Source organism: Mytilus californianus, unplaced genomic scaffold (genome assembly GCF_021869535.1).
Source record: "Mytilus californianus isolate M0D057914Y unplaced genomic scaffold, xbMytCali1.0.p SCAF_2, whole genome shotgun sequence".
Lineage (NCBI taxonomy): Eukaryota > Metazoa > Mollusca > Bivalvia > Mytilida > Mytilidae > Mytilus > Mytilus californianus.
This window is the reverse complement of record NW_026262668.1, coordinates 7396833-7422946: the sequence shown is the minus strand read 5'-3', so window position 1 is coordinate 7422946 and position 26114 is coordinate 7396833. Positions and strand designations below refer to the sequence as shown.

Here is a 26114-nt window from a genome sequence, read left to right as displayed (position 1 = left end):
CCCAAACGGTTGCGCATGTTAATAGTCCTTCCCGTGTCAGCAGCAAGTAAGATAGCAGTGTGATATCCTAAATGCAACTGACACCAGGGGGTGTTACCTTAAAGATTGACTGGCATGCTAAATATATATGTGGAAATGTCTTTGCCCCACCTGTATCAAAAGCATAAAAAGGTAACTTGAATGGGGACGTTGATTTAAGGATATGAAACAGTTTTATTTATAGAAAAAAAACTTATTAATCATTATATATCTTCTATATTTTCTTTTAATGACTAATATGTGTTTGACTTCTAAATCAACAAGCCAACTTTTAAAATATGTATGTATATAACAATCTAACGGTTGATGTTTGTTTATAAAATTACATATTATTTTAAGTAAATCAACATGTTCTACAGTGAAAAGCCAAATGATTTGATTTTTCATATGATTAAGATAAGTATTCACTTTTTCTAATCAAGACAACATATCACCTCTTTCATCCTCAAATCTTGTGCAATCAAAAAGACATTACTCATGAACACAGTTGATAGCTTGGTTTGGAGATACTTCTTAAATTTTTAATAGACTCCTAAAAAGGAAAGTTTCTTGTATTTGTACATTCAATTCCATGTAACTTCGATACAACAATTATTGAATCATACTATGATGTTTTATTCAGTTGGTGAAGTACTTAAGATTGTTCAAATGTCTCTTCTATACTCTCTAATCAATACCAGTACAATAGCATCCCTTTGATTATATTAAAATAAATTGGAAATAATAATAATAATAATAATAAATTCTTTATTTAACGAAGGTAACTCATTTAACATACAATTGTTAATCTCACACGAGGCCTTCACACATTAAAATGAACAATTAATACATATAACAATCAATGCATATAACACAATAATCAATAGAGATGTACATAATTACAAATTTATATACACAAGTATGAAAACAGACTGTAGAACTAGCATGGCAAGAATGTCCTAAGAAAAAAAAAAGTGTGTCTACTCATTTTGTTTTGTGAAAAAAAGATTAGCACATTTCACCTTAAAGCTTTCGATATGACTTGAATCCTTTATAACATTTGGCAAACTATTCCAAATAAGTAGACCAGAAAATTGAAAAGTCTTTTTGAAGTATTCAGACTTTGGCCTTGGTAAATGAAGATGTCCAGATGTTGTTGACCTAAGAGAATAACTATATAGATCACTGCACGCAGTAAATTTACTAGTAAGATAATCTGGCGCTAGTCCATTCATACATTTAAACATTAAAATGGCTTGAAAATATTTTATCCGTGTAAAAATGGTCATCCAATAAAATTCTTTAAACATTGATTTTGATGGATAATCAAAAGGTTTATTCAAAATTAATCTTGCTGTGCGCTTTTGCAGCTTATGAATCCGCTCAATGTTGCAGTTTGCGGTGAAATCTATCCAGTTCAGACAACACTGCGACTTCATTTATTTTTTTTGGTGTACCCAAAGAAAAAAATGTTAAATTTTATGCAAAGTTTCTCAAGGGGTAAACCTGAATTTAATTTTAATAATATACACCTTCCTTCTTACATTTGGAGGAAAGAGTGTGATCAAAAACATAAAGGCTTGTTTTGATGTTAAGATTTATTGATAAAAACTATTTTCGCAATTTACAATAAGATTCTATGAATTTCTTGTACGGTTCACTTTACTCATAACTTAGCGAGCCCGATGAGATTAAATATAAATTAGGTACTTGTATTTTGAAACACATTCCAGGTTTATATTCTGGAATACGAATTTCTGTTTAACATGTCTGCCTGCTTTGTTGAAAATCAAAATCCTTGTTTGTAAGTGTTCACGTTGAGACACTAATCTTTGCAAAAAATGTCAAGCAATTTCAGTTTGTCTTGTAGCTCTTCTGCTGATCTAGATAATAAAACAATATTATTAGCATTCATTAAACAATGTGAATCTTTATCATTAACATTGATAAGGTCCCTTGTCCTTGACAAATAATTTGGTAAATCATATATATAAATATTTTGAATAAGTTAGGAATAATGTTCTAAAATTGTTTGACGCCAGCATTTAATGAGGAAAACAGTAACTTGATTTTGAATTTTGACGCATGATCTACTAATTTCATACATACTCTTGACAATGTTATAGAAGTAAGACCGAACCCCAATCTTTAATAGATTCATTTTGATTGCTGTATGAATAACAGTATCAAAAGCCTTCTGAAAGTCAATAAAACAGGCTAGCAGTCTCCATTCTTTCAAATTAAATTATGTTTTCATGAGGAATATACTGAGTATGAACATATGGTCTGCCGTTATGGCTTTCTACGTAAATCTATTTGACTTTCATGTATAATACTATTTTTCTGAAGAAATCTGTCCAGTCGTAGATTTAAAATTTTGTTAAAAAGTTTTCCAATTGCACCTATTATTGTTATTTATCTATAAGTCTGATGATTTATTACATTTCAAATGTGAAATGGATTTGGATAATTCCGACTCTATATGACACAATACAAATCATTGAAACATTTAGTTTTTTCTAGCTGTTTCAGTTTTTCATAGTATATATTTCGTTTTTTTTAATTCAGTTATTAAAATTAAAAAAAAAATCATATGTGTTCAATTAAAGTTTGAAAGAAATAAAAAAAAAACAAACAAATAAGTACAATTTCTTGTAATATCAAAATTCAATTATTCAATTAAAAGTGTCGTTTCTTAATTTCGTTGTGTAATTTCAATCACATTTGTATTTGATAAATAGAGAGTTGTGGCTTTCATTGACAAGCTATTGAAAAAAATGCTTAAAGTTAAATTTAAATCTTTCAAACATTTTATTAGTGTGTGTGTTGGTGTGTGTGTGTGTGTGTGTGTGTGTGTGTGGGTTGTATGTCAATATACCGTTAATATTCTACAAAGTTTTATATTTACACCTATGCGATGCGTAGGAACTATTTTGTTTTAAATATGTACTACTTTCAAGTATGTTCTTTTTTTTGAACCGTCCCGATTTGGTGGTGTTACATCTTTCAAAGTCTATCCAAATTATTTTTGCAAAGAAATCCGCTAAAGCCGGTGCTAGGGGCCGTCTAAAACTTGCAGTGAGTTGAGAGTTTTTTTGCTCTGCGTTGAAGGCCTCATTGTGACTTTGACATAAACAACAACAATTAAAGCGTTGTTCCTTTGCTATTTTGTGTGTTTTTGCTGTGCATGTACTGATTTTGCGTCATGGATGGATACCCCATATCCTTTGTTTTTCTATAATATCCTTATAACATTTCAATGGAGTACGAATTTAAAATTGATAAAAATATGTTTTGAAATCCTTCATGATGACATCGGTTGTTCTTTTGAGTAAGAATTAAAACATAAGTTACTAGTACGCCATGGTATGTATCTAATATTTCTTGATACAATAAAGATCACTTAATGTGTCAACCTTTCTGTTGATTATTTTTTCAGCAACGAAGATGAGATCTTTTATTCTTCTTACCCTGTTGGCCCTTATTGCAAGTAGTTATGGAGGAGGGTATGGCGGCGGTGGTGGAGGAGGATATGGCAGCCGTGGAGGAAGATATGGCGGCGGCGGAGGCAGAGGAGGTGGAAGATATGGCATGAGTAGTTATGGCGGCGGTGGCAGTGGAGGTGGATATGGCGGAGGACGCGGTGGTGGCGGTTATGGAAGTGGAGGAGGTGGCGGAGGACGCAGTGGTGGCGGTTACGGAGGCACGAGTTATGGAAGTGGAGGAGGTCGCGGAGGACGCGGTGGTAGCGGTTATGGAGGCAAGGGTTATGGAAGTGGAGGAGGTGGAGGAGGTGGCGGAGGAGGAGGTAGAGGCGGTTATGGTGGTAGATCCTATGGAAAAGGATATTGAGTGTATCAATCGAAGACATATTAAAAATAGAACACAATTTAATTGTTCTCTTTGAATAATGCATATCTTTATTTACATAAATTTTATGGACGTTGTGGTCAATGATATTGAGGAATCTTTGACATCTAAACATACTAGTATTGCATTGGCATATGATTTGAAAGTTTATACGTCAATGACATAGAAACCCAGTGACACACAAATTTCTGAAAAACATCTAGAGGTCAATTAAACAGGTCAAGCTCTAAATCGCCGGCCCCATTACATGTGATTTCTTGATGAATGAAACGACAAAAGTTTTCAACATTGCAACATGTGTTGGCATTTCCCTTTATCGGTTTTGTCACATGTTGCAATATATAATGTATGCGATAATGATAGCAGGTTTTTTTTCTTTCATATTCTATTCAGACAGCTGTATAAAAATAAGAAGATGTGGTATGATTACTAGTGAGACAACTCTCCACAAGAGACCAAATGACACAGAAATTACATAGAAGGGGGTAGGGATAAAATACAGTAGAAGAAATAGAACATTAATATAATGGAATGGAATATGTTGGCAGCTCTCTCACAAACAAAACATCCTAACTGTAAAAGTACAAGGGCATACACTACAGGCACGGGATCACATTCTACTGCATCCACACATCACGAGTAACAAACACTGCAGAGTAAATATGAAAAAGAGAACTAATCTATATTTTTGTATTTGCCTATACCTTTAGGCCAATCTCAGTAGAATTTTAATTAAAATTTCTTACTTTGATTTATTCTATAATCTACTTAGAAGACTTCAAGACTAAATCTTCTTGATCCAAAATAAAATTTTGTACAACTTATAAAATTATTTTCGTGTTCACTATCCAATAAGAAGGTTTGTATGTTGAAATTTCTTGGAAGATTGTAAATGGTTTGTGTCCTTAGAATCTATAATTTTGCCAATCTAGAATGAAGTGCTTGCTGTTCTCAACCTGCTTACATATAGAGAGGTTAGAATGAACAATATTGTTTCTGTAAAAGACGTTCACTTAAACCATTGCAGTTCATCCGGAATCTGGCATGAAGTATCTGGTCTTTTCTACAAGCAGTATTATAATATGAATTGACTTTCTTAACATCACAATTTTAATAATGTTTTGTGGATAACATCTTACATCCTGTGGTAGGTTGTTCCTTTCACGAATAACAGACCATCAGTGGTTGTCTTTGTTTACTGTAAGTCAGCTGTTGCCTTTGTTTACTGTAAGTCAGTGGTGGTCTTTGATTACTGTAAGTCAGTGGTGGTCTTTCTTTACTGTAAGTCAGTAATTGTCTTTGTTTACTGTAAGTCAGTGGTTGTCTTTGTTTACTGTAAGTCAGTGGTTGTCTTTGTTTACTGTTAGTCAGTGGTTGTCTTTGTTTACTGTAAGTCAGTGATTGTCTTTGTTTACTGTTAGTCAGTGATTGTCTTTGTTTACTGTAAGTTAGTGGTTGTCTTTGTTTACTGTAAGTCAGTGGTTGTCTTTGTTAACTGTAAGTCAGTGATTGTCTTTGTTAACTTTAAGTCAGTGGTTGTCTTTGTTTACTGTTAGTCAGTGGTTGTCTTTGTTAACTGTAAGTCAGTAATTGTCTTTGTTAACTGTAAGTCAGTGGTGGTCTTTGTTTACAAAAGTCAGTTATTGTCTTTGTTTACTGTAAGTCAGTGGTTGTCTTTGAATGTAAGTCAGTGGTTGTCTTTGTTTACTGTTAGTCAGTGGTTGTCTTTGTTTACTGTTAATCAGTGGTTGTCTTTGTTAACTGTAAGTCAGTAGTTGTCTTTGTTTACTGTTAGTTAGTGGTTGTCTTTGTTTACTGTTAGTCAGTGGTTGTCTTTGTTAACTGTTAGTCAGTGGTTGTCTTTGTTTACTGTTAGTCAGTGGTTGTCTATGTTTACTGTAAGTCAGAGGTTGTCTTTGTTTACTCTAAGTCAGTGGTGGTCTTTGTTTTCTATTAGTCAGTAGTGGTCTTTGTTTGCTGTAAGTCAGTGGTGGTCTTTGTTTACTATTTGTCAGTGGTTGTGTTTGTAAACTTAGTGTCATATTGGGTTTTCGTTAATTGTTTTTACAGAAATCAGCCCTTGGTTGTCTCGTGTGAATTGTTTATCATTTTGTCATACCAGAGTCTTTTATATAGCTGACTATACGGTATCAGTATTGATCATTGTTGGAGGCTGCGCAGTGACCCTAATGTTGCTGTAATCCACTTTAAACTCTGGTGGATAGTTGTCTCATTGGTAATCATACCACATCTCCTTGTTTACCATTACTTCCATGATGAAACTAATTTACGTCTGTAACCTCATTTTTTATTGGTTGTAAGTTGAGAATTCATTAAATTTGGAATTCTTTTTTTTATTCACCCTTATAAAAAGAATAAAGAATAAAATGATTTTATACATCGAAAATTCTATGTCAATTAAATGTTCCTAAGTATTATAAAAGCACATCAATGGATCACATGAACCAGAAAAGTACAAACATACAGTTCAAGGAAAATTAAAAACAAATCTGATTTTTAAAAATCTTCTTTCGATTATAATAGAGATATGTCATGTATACTTCCTCAATTACTTTCGTGTTTCCAAATATATGCAGGCAATGCATGTTGCAAAATTTGTGCAAGCTACCGTACATGTGCTGGAACGATACATTTGTATAAATAAGATGGACTGAGTACCAAAACATTGCACATATGACCAATCTCCAAACTAAAGGTAAGTTGTTCAGTAGTTAATGCAGTTAGCAGTGTTGAATAGTATATGGGTAAAGCTTTCAATATGTTTGACTGAAATTGATAAGTCAAACGTTCGTACACAGTAAATTCAGTTAGTTTTCAGATAGGAACACCTTTTGTTTTGGTGCGTTTAAAAGAAGAAGAATAAAACTATGTTATTCCAACTAAGGGCCTCGAAAGGACATAAACATTTGACATGACAATAATCATATAATTTGAGATTAAAAAAAATAGCATTTAATAAAATCAAGTGACATATAACTGTCTTAAGTACATTTTTACGCAGCTTAAGCTTTTATGTGGCTGATTGTATATTGGATTTTTCTCATTGTTAAAGGGCGTACGGTTGCCTATAATTTGCTTACATCTACTTCGTTTGAACTTGGCTGGATAGTTGTCTCATTGGCAATCATACCACATCTCCTTATTTTTATATAGCCCAAACGGTTGCGCATGTCCATAATCCTTCCCGTGTCGGCAGCAAGTAAGATAGTAGTGTGATATCCTAAATGCCACTGACACCAGGGGGTGACACCTTAAAGATTGACTAGCATGCGAAATAAATATGTGGAAATGTCTTTGTCCCACCTGTATCAAAAGCATAAAAAGGTAACTTGAATGGGGATGTTGCCTTAAGGATATAAAACAGTTTCATTTATAGAAAAAAAATATTAATCAATATATATCTTCTATATTTTCTTTCAAGGACTAATATGTGTTTGACTTCTAAATCAACAAGCCAACTTTTAAAATATGTATGTATATAACAATCTAACGGTTGATGTTTGTATATAAAATTACATATTATTTTAAGTAAATCATTATGTTCTACAGTGAAAAGCTAAATGATTTGATTGTTCATATGATTAAGATAAGTATTAACTTTTTCAAATCAAGACAACATATCACCTCTTTCATCCTCAAATCTTGTGCAATCTTAAAGAAAAGAAAATCCAATATAACTCATGAACACAGTTGATAGCTTGGTTTGGAGATAGTTCTTAATTTTTTAATAGACTCCTAAAAAGGAAAATTTCTTGTATTTATACACTCAATTCCATGTAATTTCGATACAACAATTATTGAATCAAACCATGACGTTTTATTCAGTTCGTGTAGTATTTAAGATTGTTCAAATGTCTCTCCTATATTCTCTAATCAATACCAGTACAATAGCATCCCTTTGATTATATTATAATAAATTGGAAATCTATCAAGTTTAGACAACACTGCGACTTTATTTATTTTTTTTGGTGTACCCAAAGAAAAAAATGTTAAATTTTATGTAAAGTTTCAACAGGGGCGTTTCCAGGATATTTGAAAGAGGGGGCGTAGAATACAATCATTCGCCGAGCGGAGCGAGGCGAAAATTATTTTGGACCTTTTTTTGGCCAAAAAACATAAAATAATTGTGAAATGCACTAATGTAACGGTTCCTGACTTGGAGCATATATATTTTATAGTTAAAGTGTCAGGGTTTGATATTTTTTATGCCGAATTCTCTACATTAATTGTCTATGGTATATTAAAATGATTGGATGGATCTTAACAGCAGTAGACCAATAACGAGAAATTCTAAATTCTAGGGTATAGGGCGTTACTTAACATTTCAATGGTCCTAGGCCAGGATGTTATGAACGGGAGGCGTAATTCCGGTTGCCCTGGTATAGGGTCCATGGGGAAGGTCAGAAGCTCCTGGATTTCAACAATTCAGCATCATATTATGAAGTATTATAACAGACTCCATGATAGAGAAATTGGTGAAAATAGTCTGCCTTCGGATCATTCAAATTATGTATTGATTAACATGTGGATATCAAATCTTTGGAAGAAGTTGTAAATTCAGTTAAAAGGTTATATGAAATGGGTATGTAAAATGAAAAATAAATCTTTAACGATAGCTTTTTCTGAACTTTTGATATATATATATATAGCCATATCCGTTTTGTTAAAATATACCTTTTCACTGTTTTGGTCTTTTGGAAAATGTTGTTTGTGCTGTATTTAGACCCCTTTACCAAGAAATTTGTTTTGCATGCACACGTATAAAAATTGCGGTTTTTATCCAACGCAATCATAGGTTTGAACGTTGTTTTCAATTTAGTAGATATAAAAAGATGTGGTATGAGTGCCAATGAGACAACTCTCCATCCAAGTCACAATTTATAAAAGTAAACCATTATAGGTCAAAGTACGGTCTTCAACACGGAGCCTTGGCTAACACCGAACAGCAAGCTATAAAAGGCCCCCAAAAATTACTAGTGTCAAACCATTCAAACGGGAAAACCAACGGTCTAATCTATATAAGAAACGAGAAACACTTATGAACCACGTCAACAAACGACAACTACTGAACATCAGATTCCTGACTTAGGACAGGTGCAAACAATTGCAGCGGGTTTAAACGTTTTAATGGTACCAAACATTTACCCTTATCTGAAACAATAGTGTAACATTGTATTTATAATACCCCGTTCTAGATAGTCAAATCTGACCCCTTCCAATGCAAGGCGAAAAAAACATAACCCCATTTCAGACAATTTAGCTGAAAGTGCAACCCCCGTTTGTCGGAACATACCCGGTATCATATATAGCGAGTATCCCCCGGGTAGATGTAGAATGACCGTTGGGGAAGTGTCACACAAAACAACCATTTCATGTATAGATTTACTTACCGCTTTGGTTGTTTAAAAAAGGTGTCCAAGTCACCCATCGGATGGGGGAATCAGTATAAAAAGAAATCAGAGTATGTGTTTAATTAATAAATATGATAAATTGCCATATTCAATACAATATAAGCAGATAACGAGTTTTTTTTGTTTTTTGTTTTTTTGAAAAGGGGGGGCGTACGCCCATTACGCCCTTACCTGGACCCGCCCCTGAAGTTTCTCAAGGGGTAAACCTGAATTTAATTTTTTGAAAGATACATAATATACACCTTCCTTCTTACATTTGGAGGAAAGAGTGAGATCAAAAACATAAAGGCTTGTTTTGATGTTAAGATTTAATGATAAAAACTTGACGCAATTTACAATAAGATTCTATGAATTTCTTGTACGGTTCACTTTGAGCATAACTTAGCGAGCCCGATGAGATTAAATATAAACCAGGTACTTGTATTTTGAAACACATTCCAGGTTTATATTCTGGAATACGAATTTCTGTTTAACATGTCTGACTGCTTTGTTAAAAATCAAAATCCTTGTTTGTAAGTGTTCACGTTGAGACACTAATCTTTGCAAAAAATGTCAAGCAATTTCAGTTTGTGTTGTAGCTCTTCTGCTGATCTAGATAATAAAACAATATTATTAGCATTCATTAAACAATGTGAATCTTTATCATTAACATTGACAAGGTCCCTTGTCCTTGACAAATAATTTGGTAAATCATATATATAAATATTTTGAATAAGTTAGGAATAATGTTTTCATCTTGTTTGACGCCAGTATTTAATGAGGAAATTTTGAATTTTGACGCATTATCTACTAATTTCATACATACTCTTGACAATGTTATGTAAGTAAGACCGAACCCCAACCTTTGGTAGATTCATTTTGATTGCTGTATGAATAACAGTATCAAAAGCCTTCTGAAAAGTCAATAAAACAGGATAACAGTCTCCCTTCTTTTAAATTACATTATGTTTTCATGAGGAATATACTGAGTATGAACATATGGTCTGCCGTTATGGCTTTCTACGTAAATCAATTTGACTTTAATGTATAATACTAATTTTCTGAAGAAATCTGTCCAGTCGTAGATTTAAAATTTTGTTAAAAAGTTTTCCAATTGCACCTATTATTGTTATTTCTCTATAAGTCTGATAATTTATTACATTTCAAATGTGAAATGTATTTGGATAATTCCGACTCTATATGACACAATACAAATCATTGAAACATTAAGTTTTTTCTAGCTGTTTCAGTTTTTCACAGTATATATTTCTTTTTTTTTAATTCAGTTATTAAAATTAAAAAAAAAAATCATATGTGTTCAATTAAAGTTTGAAAGAAATAAAAAAAAAACAAACAAATAAGTACAATATCAAAATTCAATTATTCAATTAAAAGTGTCGTTTCTTAATTTCTTTGTGTAATTTCATACACATTTGTAATTGATAAATAGAGAGTTGTGGCTTTCATTGACAAGCTATTGAAAAAAATGCTTTAAGTGAAATTTTTCTCTTTCAAACATTTTATTAGTGTGTGTGTGTGTGTGTGTGTGTGTGTGTGTGTGTGTGTGTGTGTGTGTGTGTGTGTGTGTGTGTGTGTATACCGTTATTATTCTACAAAATTTTATATTTACACCTATGCGATGCGTAGGAACTATTTTGTTTTAAATATGTTCTACTTTCAAGTATGTTCTTTTTTGACCCGTCGCGATTTGGTGGTGTTACATCTTACAAAGTCTATCCAAATTATTTTTGCAAAGAAATCCGCTAAAGCCGGTGCTATAAGACGTCTAAAACTTGCAGTGAGTTGAGAGTTTTTTGCTCTGTGTTGAAGGCCTCATTGTGACTTTGAGATAAAGAACAGCAAACAAAGCGCGGTTCCTTTTGCTAGTTTGTGTGTTTTTTTCTGTGCATGTACTGATGTCGCGTCATGGATGGATACCCCATATCCTTTGTTTTTCTATAATATCCTTATAACATTTCAATGGAGTACGAATTTAAAATTGATAAAAATATGTTTTGAAATCCTTCATGATGACATCGATTGTTCTTTTGAGTAAGAATTAAAACATAAGTTACTAGTACGCCATGCATATGGTATATATCTAATATTTCTTGATACAATAAAGATCAATTAATGTGTCATCCTTTCTGTTGATTATTTTTTCAGCAACGAAGATGAGATCCTTTATTCTTCTTACCCTGTTAGCCCTTATTGCAAGTAGTTATGGAGGAGGGTATGGCGGCGGTGGTGGAGGAGGATATGGCAGCCGTGAGGAAGATATGGCGGTGGTGAAGGCAGAGGAGGTGGAGGATATGGCATGAGTAGTTATGGCGGCGGTCGCAGTGGAGGTGGATATGGCGGAGGACGCAGTGGTGGCGGTTATGGAAGTGGAGGAGGTGGGGAAGGTCAGAAGCTCCTGGATTTCAACAATTCAGCATCATATTATGAAGTATTATAACAGACTCCATGATAGAGAAATTGGTGAAAATAGTCTGCCTTCGGATCATTCAAATTATGTATTGATTAACATGTGGATATCAAATCTTTGGAAGAAGTTGTAAATTCAGTTAAAAGGTTATATGAAATGGGCATGTAAAATGAAAAATAAATCTTTAACGATAGCTTTTTCTGAACTTTTGATATATATATATAGCCATACCCGTTTTGTTAAAATATACCTTTTAACTGTTTTGGTCTTTTGGAAAATGTTGTTTGTGCTGTATTTAGACCCCTTTACCAAGAAATTTGTTTTGCATGCACACGTATAAAAATTGCGGTTTTTATCCAACGCAATCATAGGTTTGAACGTTGTTTTCAATTTAGTAGATATAAAAAGATGTGGTATGAGTGCCAATGAGACAACTCTCCATCCAAGTCACAATTTATAAAAGTAAACCATTATAGGTCAAAGTACGATCTTCAACACGGAGCCTTGGCTAACACCGAACAGCAAGCTATAAAAGGGCCCCAAAAATTACTAGTGTAAAACCATTCAAACGGGAAAACCAACGGTCTAATCTATATAAGAAACGAGAAACACTTATGAACCACGTCAACAAACGACAACTACTGAACATCAGATTCCTGACTTAGGACAGGTGCAAACAATTGCAGCGGGTTTAAACGTTTTAATGGTACCAAACATTTACCCTTATCTGAAACAATAGTGTAACATTGTATTTATAATACCCCGTTCTAGATAGTCAAATCTGACCCCTTCCAATGCAAGGCGAAAAAAACATAACCCCATTTCAGACAATTTAGCTGAAAGTGCAACCCCCGTTTGTCGGAACATACCCGGTATCATATATAGCGAGTATCCCCCGGATAGATGTAGAATGACCGTTGGGGAAGTGTCACACAAAACAACCATTTCATGTATAGATTTACTTACCGCTTTGGTTGTTTAAAAAAGGTGTCCAAGTCACCCATCGGATGGGGGAATCAGTATAAAAAGAAATCAGAGTATGTGTTTAATTAATGAATATGATAAATTGCCATATTCAATACAATATATGCAGATAACGAGTTTTTTTTTTTTTTTTTTTTTTTTTGAAAAGGGGGGGGGGGGCGTACGCCCATTACGCCCTTACCTGGACCCGCCCCTGAAGTTTCTCAAGGGGTAAACCTGAATTTAATTTTTTGAAAGATACATAATATACACCTTCCTTCTTACATTTGGAGGAAAGAGTGAGATAAAAAACATAAAGGCTTGTTTTAATGTTAAGATTTAATGATAAAAACTTGACGCAATTTACAATAAGATTCTATGAATTTCTTGTACGGTTCACTTTGAGCATAACTTAGCGAGCCCGATGAGATTAAATATAAACCTGGTACTTGTATTTTGAAACACATTCCAGGTTTATATTCTGGAATACGAATTTCTGTTTAACATGTCTGCCTGCTTTGTTGAAAATCAAAATCCTTGTTTGTAAGTGTTCACGTTGAGACACTAATCTTTGCAAAAAATGTCAAGCAATTTCAGTTTGTCTTGTAGCTCTTCTGCTGATCTAGATAATAAAACAATATTATTAGCATTCATTAAACAATGTGAATCTTTATCATTAACATTGACAAGGTCCCTTGTCCTTGACAAATAATTTGGTAAATCATATATATAAATATTTTGAATAAGTTAGGAATAATGTTTTCATCTTGTTTGACGCCAGTATTTAATGAGGAAATTTTGAATTTTGACGCATTATCTACTAATTTCATACATACTCTTGACAATGTTATGTAAGTAAGACCGAACCCCAATCTTTAGTAGATTCATTTTGATTGCTGTATGAATAACAGTATCAAAAGCCTTCTGAAAAGTCAATAAAACAGGATAACAGTCTCCCTTCTTTTAAATTACATTATGTTTTCATGAGGAATATACTGAGTATGAACATATGGTCTGCCGTTATGGCTTTCTACGTAAATCAATTTGACTTTAATGTATAATACTAATTTTCTGAAGAAATCTGTCCAGTCGTAGATTTAAAATTTTGTTAAAAAGTTTTCCAATTGCACCTATTATTGTTATTTCTCTATAAGTCTGATGATTTATTACATTTCAAATGTGAAATGTATTTGGATAATTCCGACTCTATATGACACAATACAAATCATTGAAACATTAAGTTTTTTCTAGCTGTTTCAGTTTTTCACAGTATATATTTCTTTTTTTTTAATTCAGTTATTAAAATTTAAAAAAAAATCATATGAGTTCAATTAAAGTTTGAAAGAAATAAAAAAAAAAAAAACAAACAAATAAGTACAATATCAAAATTCAATTATTCAATTAAAAGTGTCGTTTCTTAATTTCTCTGTGTAATTTCATACACATTTGTATTTGATAAATAGAGAGTTGTGGCTTTCATTGACAAGCTATTGAAAAAAATGCTTTAAGTGAAATTTTTCTCTTTCAAACATTTTATTAATGTGTGTGTGGGGGGGGGGGGGGGGGGGGGGGGGTGTGTCAATATACCGTTATTATTCTACAAAGTTTTATATTTACACCTATGCGATGCGTAGGAACTATTTTGATTTAAATATGTTCTACTTTCAAGAATGTTCTTTTTTGACCCGTCGCGATTTGGTGGTGTTACATCTTACAAAGTCTATCCAAATTATTTTTGCAAAGAAATCCGCTAAAGCCGGTGCTATAAGACGTCTAAAACTTGCAGTGAGTTGAGAGTTTTTTGCTCTGTGTTGAAGGCCTCATTGTGACTTTGAGATAAAGAACAGCAAACAAAGCGCTGTTCCTTTTGCTAGTTTGTGTGTTTTTTTCTGTGCATGTACTGATGTCGCGTCATGGATGGATACCCCATATCCTTTGTTTTTCTATAATATCCTTATAACATTTCAATGGAGTACGAATTTAAAATTGATAAAAATATGTTTTGAAATCCTTCATGATGACATCGATTGTTCTTTTGAGTAAGAATTAAAACATAAGTTACTACTACGCCATGGTATATATCTAATATTTCTTGATACAATAAAGATCAATTAATGTGTCATCCTTTCTGTTGATTATTTTTTCAGCAACGAAGATGAGATCCTTTATTCTTCTTACCCTGTTAGCCCTTATTGCAAGTAGTTATGGATGAGGGTATGGCGGCGGTGGTGGAGGAGGATATGGCAGCCGTGAGGAAGATATGGATGTGGTGGAGGCAGAGGAGGTGGAGGATATGGCATGAGTAGTTATGGCGGCGGTCGCAGTGGAGGTGGATATGGCGGAGGACGCAGTGGTGGCGGTTATGGAAGTGGAGGAGGTGGCGGAGGACGCAGTAATGGCGGTTATGGAGGCACGAGTTATGAAAGTGAAGGAGGTGGCGGAGGACGCGTTATGGGTGGTTATGGAAGTGGAGGAGGTGGCGGTTATGGAGGCACGGGTTATGGCAATGGAGGAGGTTGCGGAGGACGCGGTGGTAGCGGTTATGGAGGCAAGGGTTATGGAGGTGGAGGAGGTGGAGGAGGTGGCGGAGGAGGTGGAGGTCGAGGCGGTTATGGTGGTAGATCCTATAGAAAAGGATATTAAGTGTATCAATCGAAGACATATTAAAAATAGAACACAATTTAATTGTTCTCTTTGAATAATGCATATCTTTATTTACATAAATGTTATGGTCGTTGTGGTCAATGATATTGATGATTTTTTGACATCTAAACATACTAGTATTGCATTGGCATATGATTTGAATGTTTATACGTCAATGACATAGAAACCCGATGACACACACATTTCTGAAATAACATCTAGAGGTCAATTGAACAGGTCAAGCTCTAAATCGCCTCATTACATGTGATTTCTTGATGAATGAAACGACAAAAGTTTTCAACATTGCAGCATGTGCTGGCATTTCCCTTAATCGGTTTTGTCACACGTTGCAATATATAATGTATGCGATAATGATAACAGGATTTCTTTCTTTCATATTCTATTCAGACAGCTGTATAAAAATAAGAAGATGTGGTAAGATTACTAGTGAGACAACTCTCCACAAGAGACCAAATGACACAGAAATTACATAGAAGGGGGTAGGGATAAAATACAGTAGAAGAAATAGAACATTAATATAATGGAATGGAATATGTAGGCAGCTCTCTCACAAACAAAACATCCTAACTGTAAAAGTACAAGGGCATACACTACAGGCATGGGAACACATTCTACTGCATCCACACATCACGAGTAACAAAAACAGCAGAGTAAATATGAAAATGAGAACTAATCTATGCTTTTGTATATGCCTATACCTATAGGCCAATCTCAGTAGAATTTTAATTAAAATTTCTTACTTTAATTTATTCTATAATATACTTAGAAGACTCCAATGCTAAATCTTCTTGTTTCCAAAATAAAATTTTGTACAACTTATAAAATTATTTTCGTGTTCACTATCCGATAAGTAGGTCTGTATGTTGAAATTTCTTGGAAGATTGTAAATGGTTTGTGTCACTTCTGTCACTGGTGTTAAACTGATCACCGTAACTGCAGTTATGGTGATCCCAACATGGCGGAGGCCAAAATAGGTAAAATCGTCTTTTTGTAATTTCTCCGTGTACACGCACTGTTTTAAAGAATTACTCACCCGCTAGGTTGATATGTACGGTATTGTTGTATGTGTGTGTTCTTAATATCATATGTGACCTTGTTACTGAAATAATAGCCATTGGAAATTTAAGGAAGATCATCGTAACTCCAAGAATTTTGTTTGTTATGATAGTGGTAACTTGATTATTAGATAGTCGTAACTTGTACATGATCATAGTAACTTGTCAGTGATGATCGTAACTTTCTTTATATGCTGATGGGCGACTAAATAAATCGTGTTTGAATGTTTGATAACTAGTAAATAATTTACCAAGTTACTTTTTGCTTTGTAGATATAGTCTTTATATTTTACAAGTCCTAATTTACGGTAAATGTTCATCATGAACAAGGAGAGGCAAACATTTTCCATGTTCACACATTACTAATGGAAACTATTGTTTAAATAACGTTCGTTTTCAAGTAAAGATATGCTTTAGGTCACGGTATCTTATTTTCCTGTGAATCTCGTTCCCTTTTCAAACACTTTTTTTCGTAATCTGAATGTTGAATTAGTTCCTTTGGTGTGTGTAGTTAAAGGTGTGCGGCAATACTGCGTCTGCACTATACATAAAAGAACACATAGCGCATATAACCTACGAAAAAATGAAGTTACTAAGAGTGTTAAATGAAGATATTGTGGCAGAATCGTTTTTTATATTCAAAATTACGTGTAGGATGGCTTGTTTCTATTTTCAATTTATTTTCGTCATTTTTATTTGCTTACATGTTCGTATCCAGGGTAAACTAAAATGTGTAGTTGATTTTTATTGATTAATCAGTAAGGACTCTCGGTGTTTTTACATAAGATAAATTATTAAAAGCTTTTCTTTTCTTCTCGGTATTAATCAATAGATGTATAGATTAAAGTATTTTCGAGTACACCTTTATATACAAGTTTGTATCGAAGTACGCTTTGATTAAAGTTGTTATTTCTTTACCTGTAATCAGTATATAAAGTATATATTTTATTATTTCGGCCGCTTGATTGTATAATGCAAAGGCATGTATAAGACATAATCAACATTTTGGTTTGAATAAAACCGCCGTTGTTTATTTATATTATTAAGGGCTTACGGGTTTATTATACCCCGATGTCTGAATAAGACACTGCAACTTGGTTTGAGTAAAACCGATATGCTTTATTTCTCAGGGTGATTCTTCGTTACTTTATGTTGTCCTGTTTTATCTAATTAAGCACCTTCTAAATATGGAGTCTAATTCCACAGCGTGCTCTAGTAATAATTGAGTTAGAGAGTTTGTGTATTTCGGGGTTTTGAATTTAATATTTAATGAGATTACGATAAAGTTAAATAGTTTAAGTTGTTTACGGTAGAATTCTATTTGTTTAGAAGCCGTTAATATTCATCTTACATTTTTGATAAGAACTTTTACATTATTTTACAATGCAATATTTTGATAGACTTATTTGAGTGCTCTGTTTTAAGTGTACTTTGTTGACTTTGGTACTTCATATTGTTATTGCAATTTACATGTGTTGATATTCTGAGAGACCTTATTAAATTATAAAAAAAATACTTATTTCGATCTCTTCAGCCATGGAGACTCAGGGCCCAGTGGTTCGAACCTTTATACGAGGTTAACAGACGGTTTTTACAATTTGAAGTCGGAAATATCAAGTAGATTTGTGTTTCGAAAATTAATTATTTCCGAGCCATAAGATCAATTACGCTTGATTTAATATAATTGTCCGATTGCAGGTATTCAATTTACAGTTAACTTATAGAGATATTGAAGTCAAAGTCCGTGATCAGTATCAGAGTATAAAGGTGGAAACCCAGTTGAAACAGAACAAAAGAATCGAAGCTCTTTGTTAGAGAAGGCGATAAATGCTTACTGTAATGTTTACTATAGTAACAAAAATTTTAAAAGTTAATAGAAACAAATAAAATGACAGTTTTCGGCTAAATTACGAAGTATTTTATTATAAAAACACCATTTGCATAAGTTTTCAATTTATCTATTACATAATTAAGCAGAACAATTAGATATCAAGTCGACGACATGGGTGTCTATTCAGTTGGATCTAAAAAATGCATAACCTCCGATTTAAAAAAATAATAATACCACGGACGAAGAACATATCAATCTATTTGTTCCTTAAGTTTCGTTTCTGCCCTTCCATTATGTGACTTAAGAAATAATTCCAAAAAATGGGTAACAATTGCATCGAAAAGAGAAAACCGAGTGCACCTTTTTATGTTAGGGCGTGTTTGAGTTGAATATTGTGTCTTGAAAACGTAAAAAGCAAAAGTATTTGATACATCATCTCGCTTCAGATTCTATCATTTTTATATATCAAGGCTACAGGTTGACTTTATAACATCGAAAATTCACAGTACTAAAAATATGAAATATATGGGTCAAGTGAAATACCTTTCTTATGAATCACAAAAACAGAGTAGGTTTGTTCGAATAGCAAATTTTTACTAAAAGTACCTGACGACAGACTTTTAAGTTGGATCTTAAAAATGCATATCTTCGAAAAAAAAACTTCATTTTTTGTATGTGATATCCAGGGTTTATAGTCTTCAACCACTGAACATTTTTAGTCTACCCTTCCACGAAATATTGAATTAAAATTTTTTTAAATGGTTATGAATTTTCGAAAATTCCACCCGACAACCGATCAGACAATAGTTTTAAGTTGACTGAATGCAGACAAGTACATTAACTGATGCTCATTAGCTAGTAGATATATTTGTCTTTTAAATTACAACTGGCATATAAGGATCGTAATGGTGCTATGTGGATAAATTAATCGGTTTTCAAGAGCTAAATTGGCAGTGCGTCATCCCTACAATGGCTTCCATTTTTACGATTGTAAAAATGAACTAGCGTAATGGGGAGATAATTTTGACGAAGTAGAATCCTGACTGTATACGTATTGTTCGAGTAGATTGTATATTTTTACACACGATAAAAAGGAGCTCATCAGTACAATGTAGAAAATACGTGTAGCTTTAGATGCTAAGTTAACATTACGGACTTTACCAAATAAAATACACAGATAATTCAAAAAGGATATTTGATACATAAAAAATGTACTAAGGTCGAACCGTCTCCTGTTACAACTATAATTTAGTACAGTTTTAACATTAGGATGCATTATATTCTTAATATCGTTGACATGTGGTTGTCCCGAATAGTATACCAATATTTGTAAAAATGATCATGAAAAATTACAAACTTACCTTATGTTGAAAAAATATTTCGATCACGAATGTTGTTTACGTGTTTGTTGTTATCTTTACACAACATTTTTTTATCGAATATTCCGTTAGCAGAGGTTTCTGACAAAATCAGTTACTATGATCATAGACATATTTTATACAGTTACGATTATCTTTCAAGTTATTTGTCCACAAGTTACGACTATCTTCTTTTGGAGTTACGATGATCTTCCGTAAATTTTCAATGTCTATTATTTCGGTAACAAGGTCACATATGATATTAAGAACACACACATACAACAATACCGTACATATCAACCTAGCGGCTGAGTAATTCTTTAAAACAATGCGTGTACACGGAGAAATTACAAAAAGACGATTTTACCTGTTTTGGGCTCCGCCATGTTGGGATCACCGTAACTGCAGTTACGGTGATCAGTTTAACACCAGTGACTGTAACAACAGCCCATGAAAAGGCCGTGAAATGTCTGTGAAATATCACAGGGCCGTGAAAACCCCGTGAAAATACCCCGTGACTTTTGTAAAAAAAATATTTCTAAAGGCCGTGAAAAATATTTGATGTTAGAAAAAGACCGTGAAATTTCAATATCCCGTGAAAAGTCCGACGGCCAGTGATAATTTGTCCTTTCATGCTTAATTAAAAAATTCACGGCCTTTTCACTGGTTGTTGAAACCAGTGAAAAGGCCGTGATATTTTTTCATGTCAATTTTTTCTTATACTAATTCAGATTTAAAACATCCCATGTGATTATTGTAATATGGTCTAATTATTTCCACTCACATTTTTCTAAATATCCTATAAACTTTTCATTATAAATATATGTCTGTTTAAATATTATTATATGCAATATTACTGTATAGGACTGACTTTTAAATGGAACCATTCATTGTTATAATTAATGACTTTATGCCAATAAATATTTTGTATTCAAAGAAAAGTATTTTGCTTCTCGTCTGTACATTATTATAAACAATGTAAACATTAATTTTAATTGGAACCGAAACATGTAAAAACAAGAACTTCCCGGAATATCAGACCGTATCCGGATTCGTGTTTCTTTTAGAGTAATTGTAACATTTCCGCAAGGTTGGAAATTTGAAAGACGCCGAAGGTCGATTAATATTTACTTAATAGATGCAAGACGAGTGACAGCAAGTTTGAGGTAAGTTAAGTTATTAATATTTTATTCTTTTATGCATCATATCACCAAAATGTTGATGACGTTTGTGAGCATTTCCATTGAACCGCGCAAACATGCATGTGTTATATTCACTTATACTTGAGTATGTTGCACTTGATTCCTTTAATCATTTCGGTTAATGTATTCTAAGACTTACCGGATCCTTTAAATACGATTACGGTTTTGTTTTGTTTATGTATTTGGGGAAAAAAGGGGGGTCCTTTTTCCCCACACTGGCCACATAAAAAAATGACATTTATGTACAGTACACCACGTAGACATAGACATAGATAATTGGAAATTATTATAATAGCAATAAGTATCTCTGAAATGGTGTTCACTCTGATAAATAGAGGCGTAACCCCCTTTGAATGATCTTGAATGTGTCGGGAGCTATTTAAGTATTTTCTGACTTGGCCGTCGGGACACAGAGTTCAAAAGGGATAAATCAGAGGCGTAGCAGGGAAAGTGTTTAATATTTGTACGGCAAAATGTCCTTTCTAGAAGGGTTTGTGCCATATCATAAGAATAATTGGTATGGCAATGAGGTGTTTAAAAAATAATTGGTATGGCGAATGTGCCTGCAGTAAAAGTTGCTACGCCCATGGCCCCCTGTAAAATAAATAGCTGTGACTCATTACGGCCACTTAGTCTAGACAAGTTTCGCTTTAGCCATACATATTATTACTTCAAAGAAACATTTAAATTTAATAGTCTGTCTTAAAAGTGTCTTTAGTCTTTAAAAAAATCTAAAAAAAATAATATTAGTTGACAATACAGAACTTCGTTAACTAATGATGCCATATTGGATAGGAGGCAGATTTTCTGGAAAATGGTATGAAAATATGGGAAAACCTATGCATGTTTTCAAATGGCTGTTCTGTTTCAATGATGTTTTTTAGTATTTTTCATACCATTTTCACCTCCAGTATGAAAATCTGCCCCCTATTCAATATGGGGTCATTAACCGTGAAGTCCTGTATTGCATGGAATAATATTGTGTAGCTGTTTTTAGTACATGTATGTACATAAATGCCAAAAATTAATTTGAATATATTAATAGTTTTTTATATACATGTATAATATATGTAATGTTTCTTTATCTATTCTAGGAATGAAGAGCAAAAGGATATAGCAGTCTTTATATAAAATAGTTCAGGAATCCAGTTGGAAAGAAGAGCTTTTCAGTTAAAAGTATTTCCTGGGAATTAACAGGAACTACTATAAATGTTTTTCTGGAATAGTTATTCAAAAGGGCAGTGAAGTGAAGGATTACCATGATTACATTAGACAAATATTGCTGAAGTGGTAAAATCAGACCCAAGAGATGTACAAAATTTCTACAATACATGTTACAGCTGACTTTAGCTACTTAATCACATTGACATTTGTGTGCTTTTATGTTTTCTTTACATAATTACTACAGTTCTATTAGAATTAATATTTTTATTCTTTGTCACAATTATTACTAAAAAAAATTCAGCATTTTAATATGGTTTTTCATAGTCTCACTTGCATTGCACTTTTAAGTTTTCAGGTGGCACCTCTTCATGGCCTTTTCACGACAGTCATTCCACGGCATTGTCATGGATAAGTTTACGGCCCATCGTAAATTAACCGTGAAAAACACTGTAAAAATCACCAGCATTTTTACGGACATTTTCACGGCCAATCTACGGGGCATTGTTCCAGTAGTGTTTCCTTTGAATCTATAATTTTGCCAATCTAGAATGAAGTGCTTGCTGTTCTCAACCTGCTTACATATAGAGAGGTTAGAATGAACAATATTGATTCTGTAAAAGACGTTCACTTAAACCATTGCAGTTCATCAAGAATCTGGCATGAAGTATCTGGTCTTTTCTACAAGCAGTATAATAATATGAATGGACTTTCTTAACATCACAATTTTAATAATGTTTTGTGGATAACATCTTACATCCTGTGGTAGGTTGTTTTTTTCACGAATAACAGACCATCGTAGGAAAGAAATTTCAATAAATAGTTCTACATTGACTTAAATTTAGAAATTGACAATGAGGGCCAGTTGAGATAAAAATTAACAACAAACGGGATGATTTCAGCTTCCGAATTGTGATTTTTCGTTTCCATGCAGCAACATTCCAGCAGCGCCTGCATATGGAGTATATATCGCCCAGTCAATATGACATCCCAGAGCATGTGTTTTCTATCACCATTTCCTTGATTGCTGCTTACAACGAAGCTATTGAAGCAAGGGTTCCAAGGGGTGAAGTTGAAATCATCCATTCGAAAGTTTTACGGACGCCATCTTGAGTAGGTTAATCGTTCCGTTATGAAATATCTGTGTCACAGATGATCACGGACATATTTCAATTGTTATAACCACATCTCAGTCTTCTTTTTCTCGATTGTGACATCTTCGAATGAGACTTATCACAATATTTGTACTTGCATGAACAACATCAGGCGTACTACATATCGAGCATATATAAAATCTGATGTGATGCATTTGAATAGTATAAATTGAAGCGGCTTTTGAAAGATAATCCTTTATCAATTTTCAGCTTGTTGTGTACAGAAATATGTATGGTTGTATATAAAAGCTTTGTACATGCATGTATGCTTTGCATTTATATATATGTTATTTTGAATTACATACAATGCATCAATTATAATTTACATCTAACATTGATGTCTGCCTGTTCAAAGCTGTTGCACTTTTTTCATGTTCAGCAGGATCATATTTATTTGATCATACTACAGGAAGTTGTAGGTTTTGCTACTAGTAAAACCATTTCATAGTAGTTAATGGTTTTGTATTGGAAATGTTGTGAAAAGGTTATGGGAGAACAACAAGTAGGGTTATATAAGAACTAGGATATGAGATATATAAAACATCAATCACCAAAACTATGTAAATTTCTGATCGCTCGACTGCATAAAATTATTTTCATAAATGGCGTCCATGACGTTAATTGCGCGTAAATTTGTTTTTAAGTGTCAACAAAATCTGTCTTTTGACCAATAAGCTGCAAAATATTAAAATTTCCCGCAAATAGTCTCGATCTGAGAAAATGTATATTTGGCTTTCAATCAGAAGGACATTATTCAATGCTTTTAATGAAAGAAAACCCACTAATTCGTGTTACGAATCAAATAAGACGTATCAAATTCTAATGTTAATTGTTCTGCCCTCTTTACTGATTGGTTTTGGCAATTAACAGATTTGACCATGTAATCAATCTGATTAAAATACAGATCCTATGTTCAAGCTTTGCTTACAAGGATCTGAAAACACCCTTTCTACTTTCTGTTATAAAGAACTTTCGGTATCATCTGGTTTTGTATGATTTAAACACGCCTTCAAAAATTCGAAGGCTAAAATTTCATTGGCTGGTGAAACTACCGGCTGAAGAGAAAGAAAAACGGAGAGTTGTCAGATCCATGTAAACAAAGCTTAGATACAGGATCTGCATTATAGTCAGATTGCCATGTGATGACATTTGTAATTATGAATTCATGTTAAAGTTATTGCGCATCACGTCACATATAGTTAGTGGTAGTGAAGTGTTTACCGACTATCATGGTGATTTGTGTGTCCAGCCATGCGGTTATAACTATCATTTTGTTTTAATTTTTAAACAATATTATAATTGTTTTTCAATCATGAAGGTCTTCAACGTTTATTTTGCCCAAGAGTATATCTGTGGTATAGTTTTCTTGACTGTGGACCATATTTAATCTGAATCTAAATGATCATATATATGGGAAATAAAACATTCTAAACACTTTTGAGCAACTGCTAATAACATTTATCATTTGTTTGGTTGTAATTACCGTTGTAAACAGCACACAGACGTTGTTTTCTGAATCGTCCAAAACATCTACCTCTGCTATGGTATTTAACGTAACACCTTTTATATCCTAAAATGAAAAATAGTTTTCGTTTTTTATGTGTGTTAGTTTTATTGACAAGGCATCAATAAATTTGAAACTCTAAAATGAAAAAAGGAGAATATTTCTGGATGCAATGCAAAACCATAAGTCGAATAAATACATGTAATATCACTGTCAAAGACAAAAAACGAAAAGACTAATAAATACATATAACATCACTGTCAAAGACAAAAAACGAAAAGACGAATAAATACATATAACATCACTGTCAAAGACGAAAAACGAAAAGACGAATAAATACATATAACATCACTGTCAAAGACAAAAAACGAAAAGACGAATAAATACATATAACATCACTGTCAAAGACAAAAAACGAAAAGACTAATAAATAAATATAACATCAGTGTCAAAGACAAAAAACGAAAAGACGAATAAATACATATAACATCACTGTCAAAGACAAAAAACGAAAAGACGAATAAAAACATGTAACATCACTGTCAAAGACAAAAAACGAAAAGACGAATGAAAACATGTAACATCACTGTCAAAGACAAAAAACGAAAAGACGAATAAATACATATAACATAACTGTCAAAGACGAAAAACGATAGACAAATAAATACATATAACATCACTGTCAAAAACAAACAACGAAAAGACGAACAACAGTACATAAATCACTACAAAGAAAAGTGAAGATTGCGCAACAGGGACCCAGGTACTCCGGAAAGGTCAATAGTTTCTGCTTTAATTGGTGTGTAGTTTGTTACTTTTTTTAAAGTTTCGCATTATTCATGATACCATGATGGAAAAAGATAACATGTATCGCAAGACAATATATTATTTCATGTTTTCGTTATACTCTCACATTCTACCTTTTTGTCGTTAAGCAAATATTTCCAGTTAAAAGGTCACCGTTCTGTGGAAAATACCATAAGCATATTTAGAACGAAAACATATTAATGTCTTATGAATATACAAAACCGTTAAGCCGAAATTGAATACCCACATAGTAAATATATGCAGGAAGATATAGGGAAAATAGTAGTATTACATTTTCCAGGGTTTAGATTGACCTTTCGTGTACCCAAGGCAGGTTAAGGAAGTCAAATTTGGAGGGCTGTGATTGGATGTAAGGAAGGTTATGTTTTTTTGTCTGAGTTAGAAATTTTTTTTCGCGCAAAGCACGAACATTTTTTTTAGTTTTTCGGCGCTATCAATCAAATTAATTTTTTTTCAAAATTTAACACTATAAGGTATGGGGATTATCTGGATTCAGAATATTTTTTTTTTGTCATCTGCTTGACCACAATATGTTTTTTTTCCATCAAATTGGGGATCAGAATATTATGTTAGGAAAAAACCATAACCCCCTCCCCCCTCCCTTGAAGTTAAATGGTCGTTCCCTAAGCACAGTTCGAGGATGGTCATTATACCATTTGACTTCAAT

General features: G+C 33.1%; 1 protein-coding gene across 1 annotated transcript; it reads left to right on the top strand.

Annotated features, from left to right (window-relative positions):
- The first annotated feature begins 14988 nt into the window (after positions 1-14988).
- On the top strand, positions 14989-15333 carry LOC127728865 (uncharacterized). The gene has a single exon (XM_052236457.1). It carries the CDS (start codon positions 14989-14991, stop codon positions 15331-15333), a length of 345 nt encoding a protein of 114 aa, XP_052092417.1.
- Positions 15334-26114: the final 10781 nt, after the last annotated feature.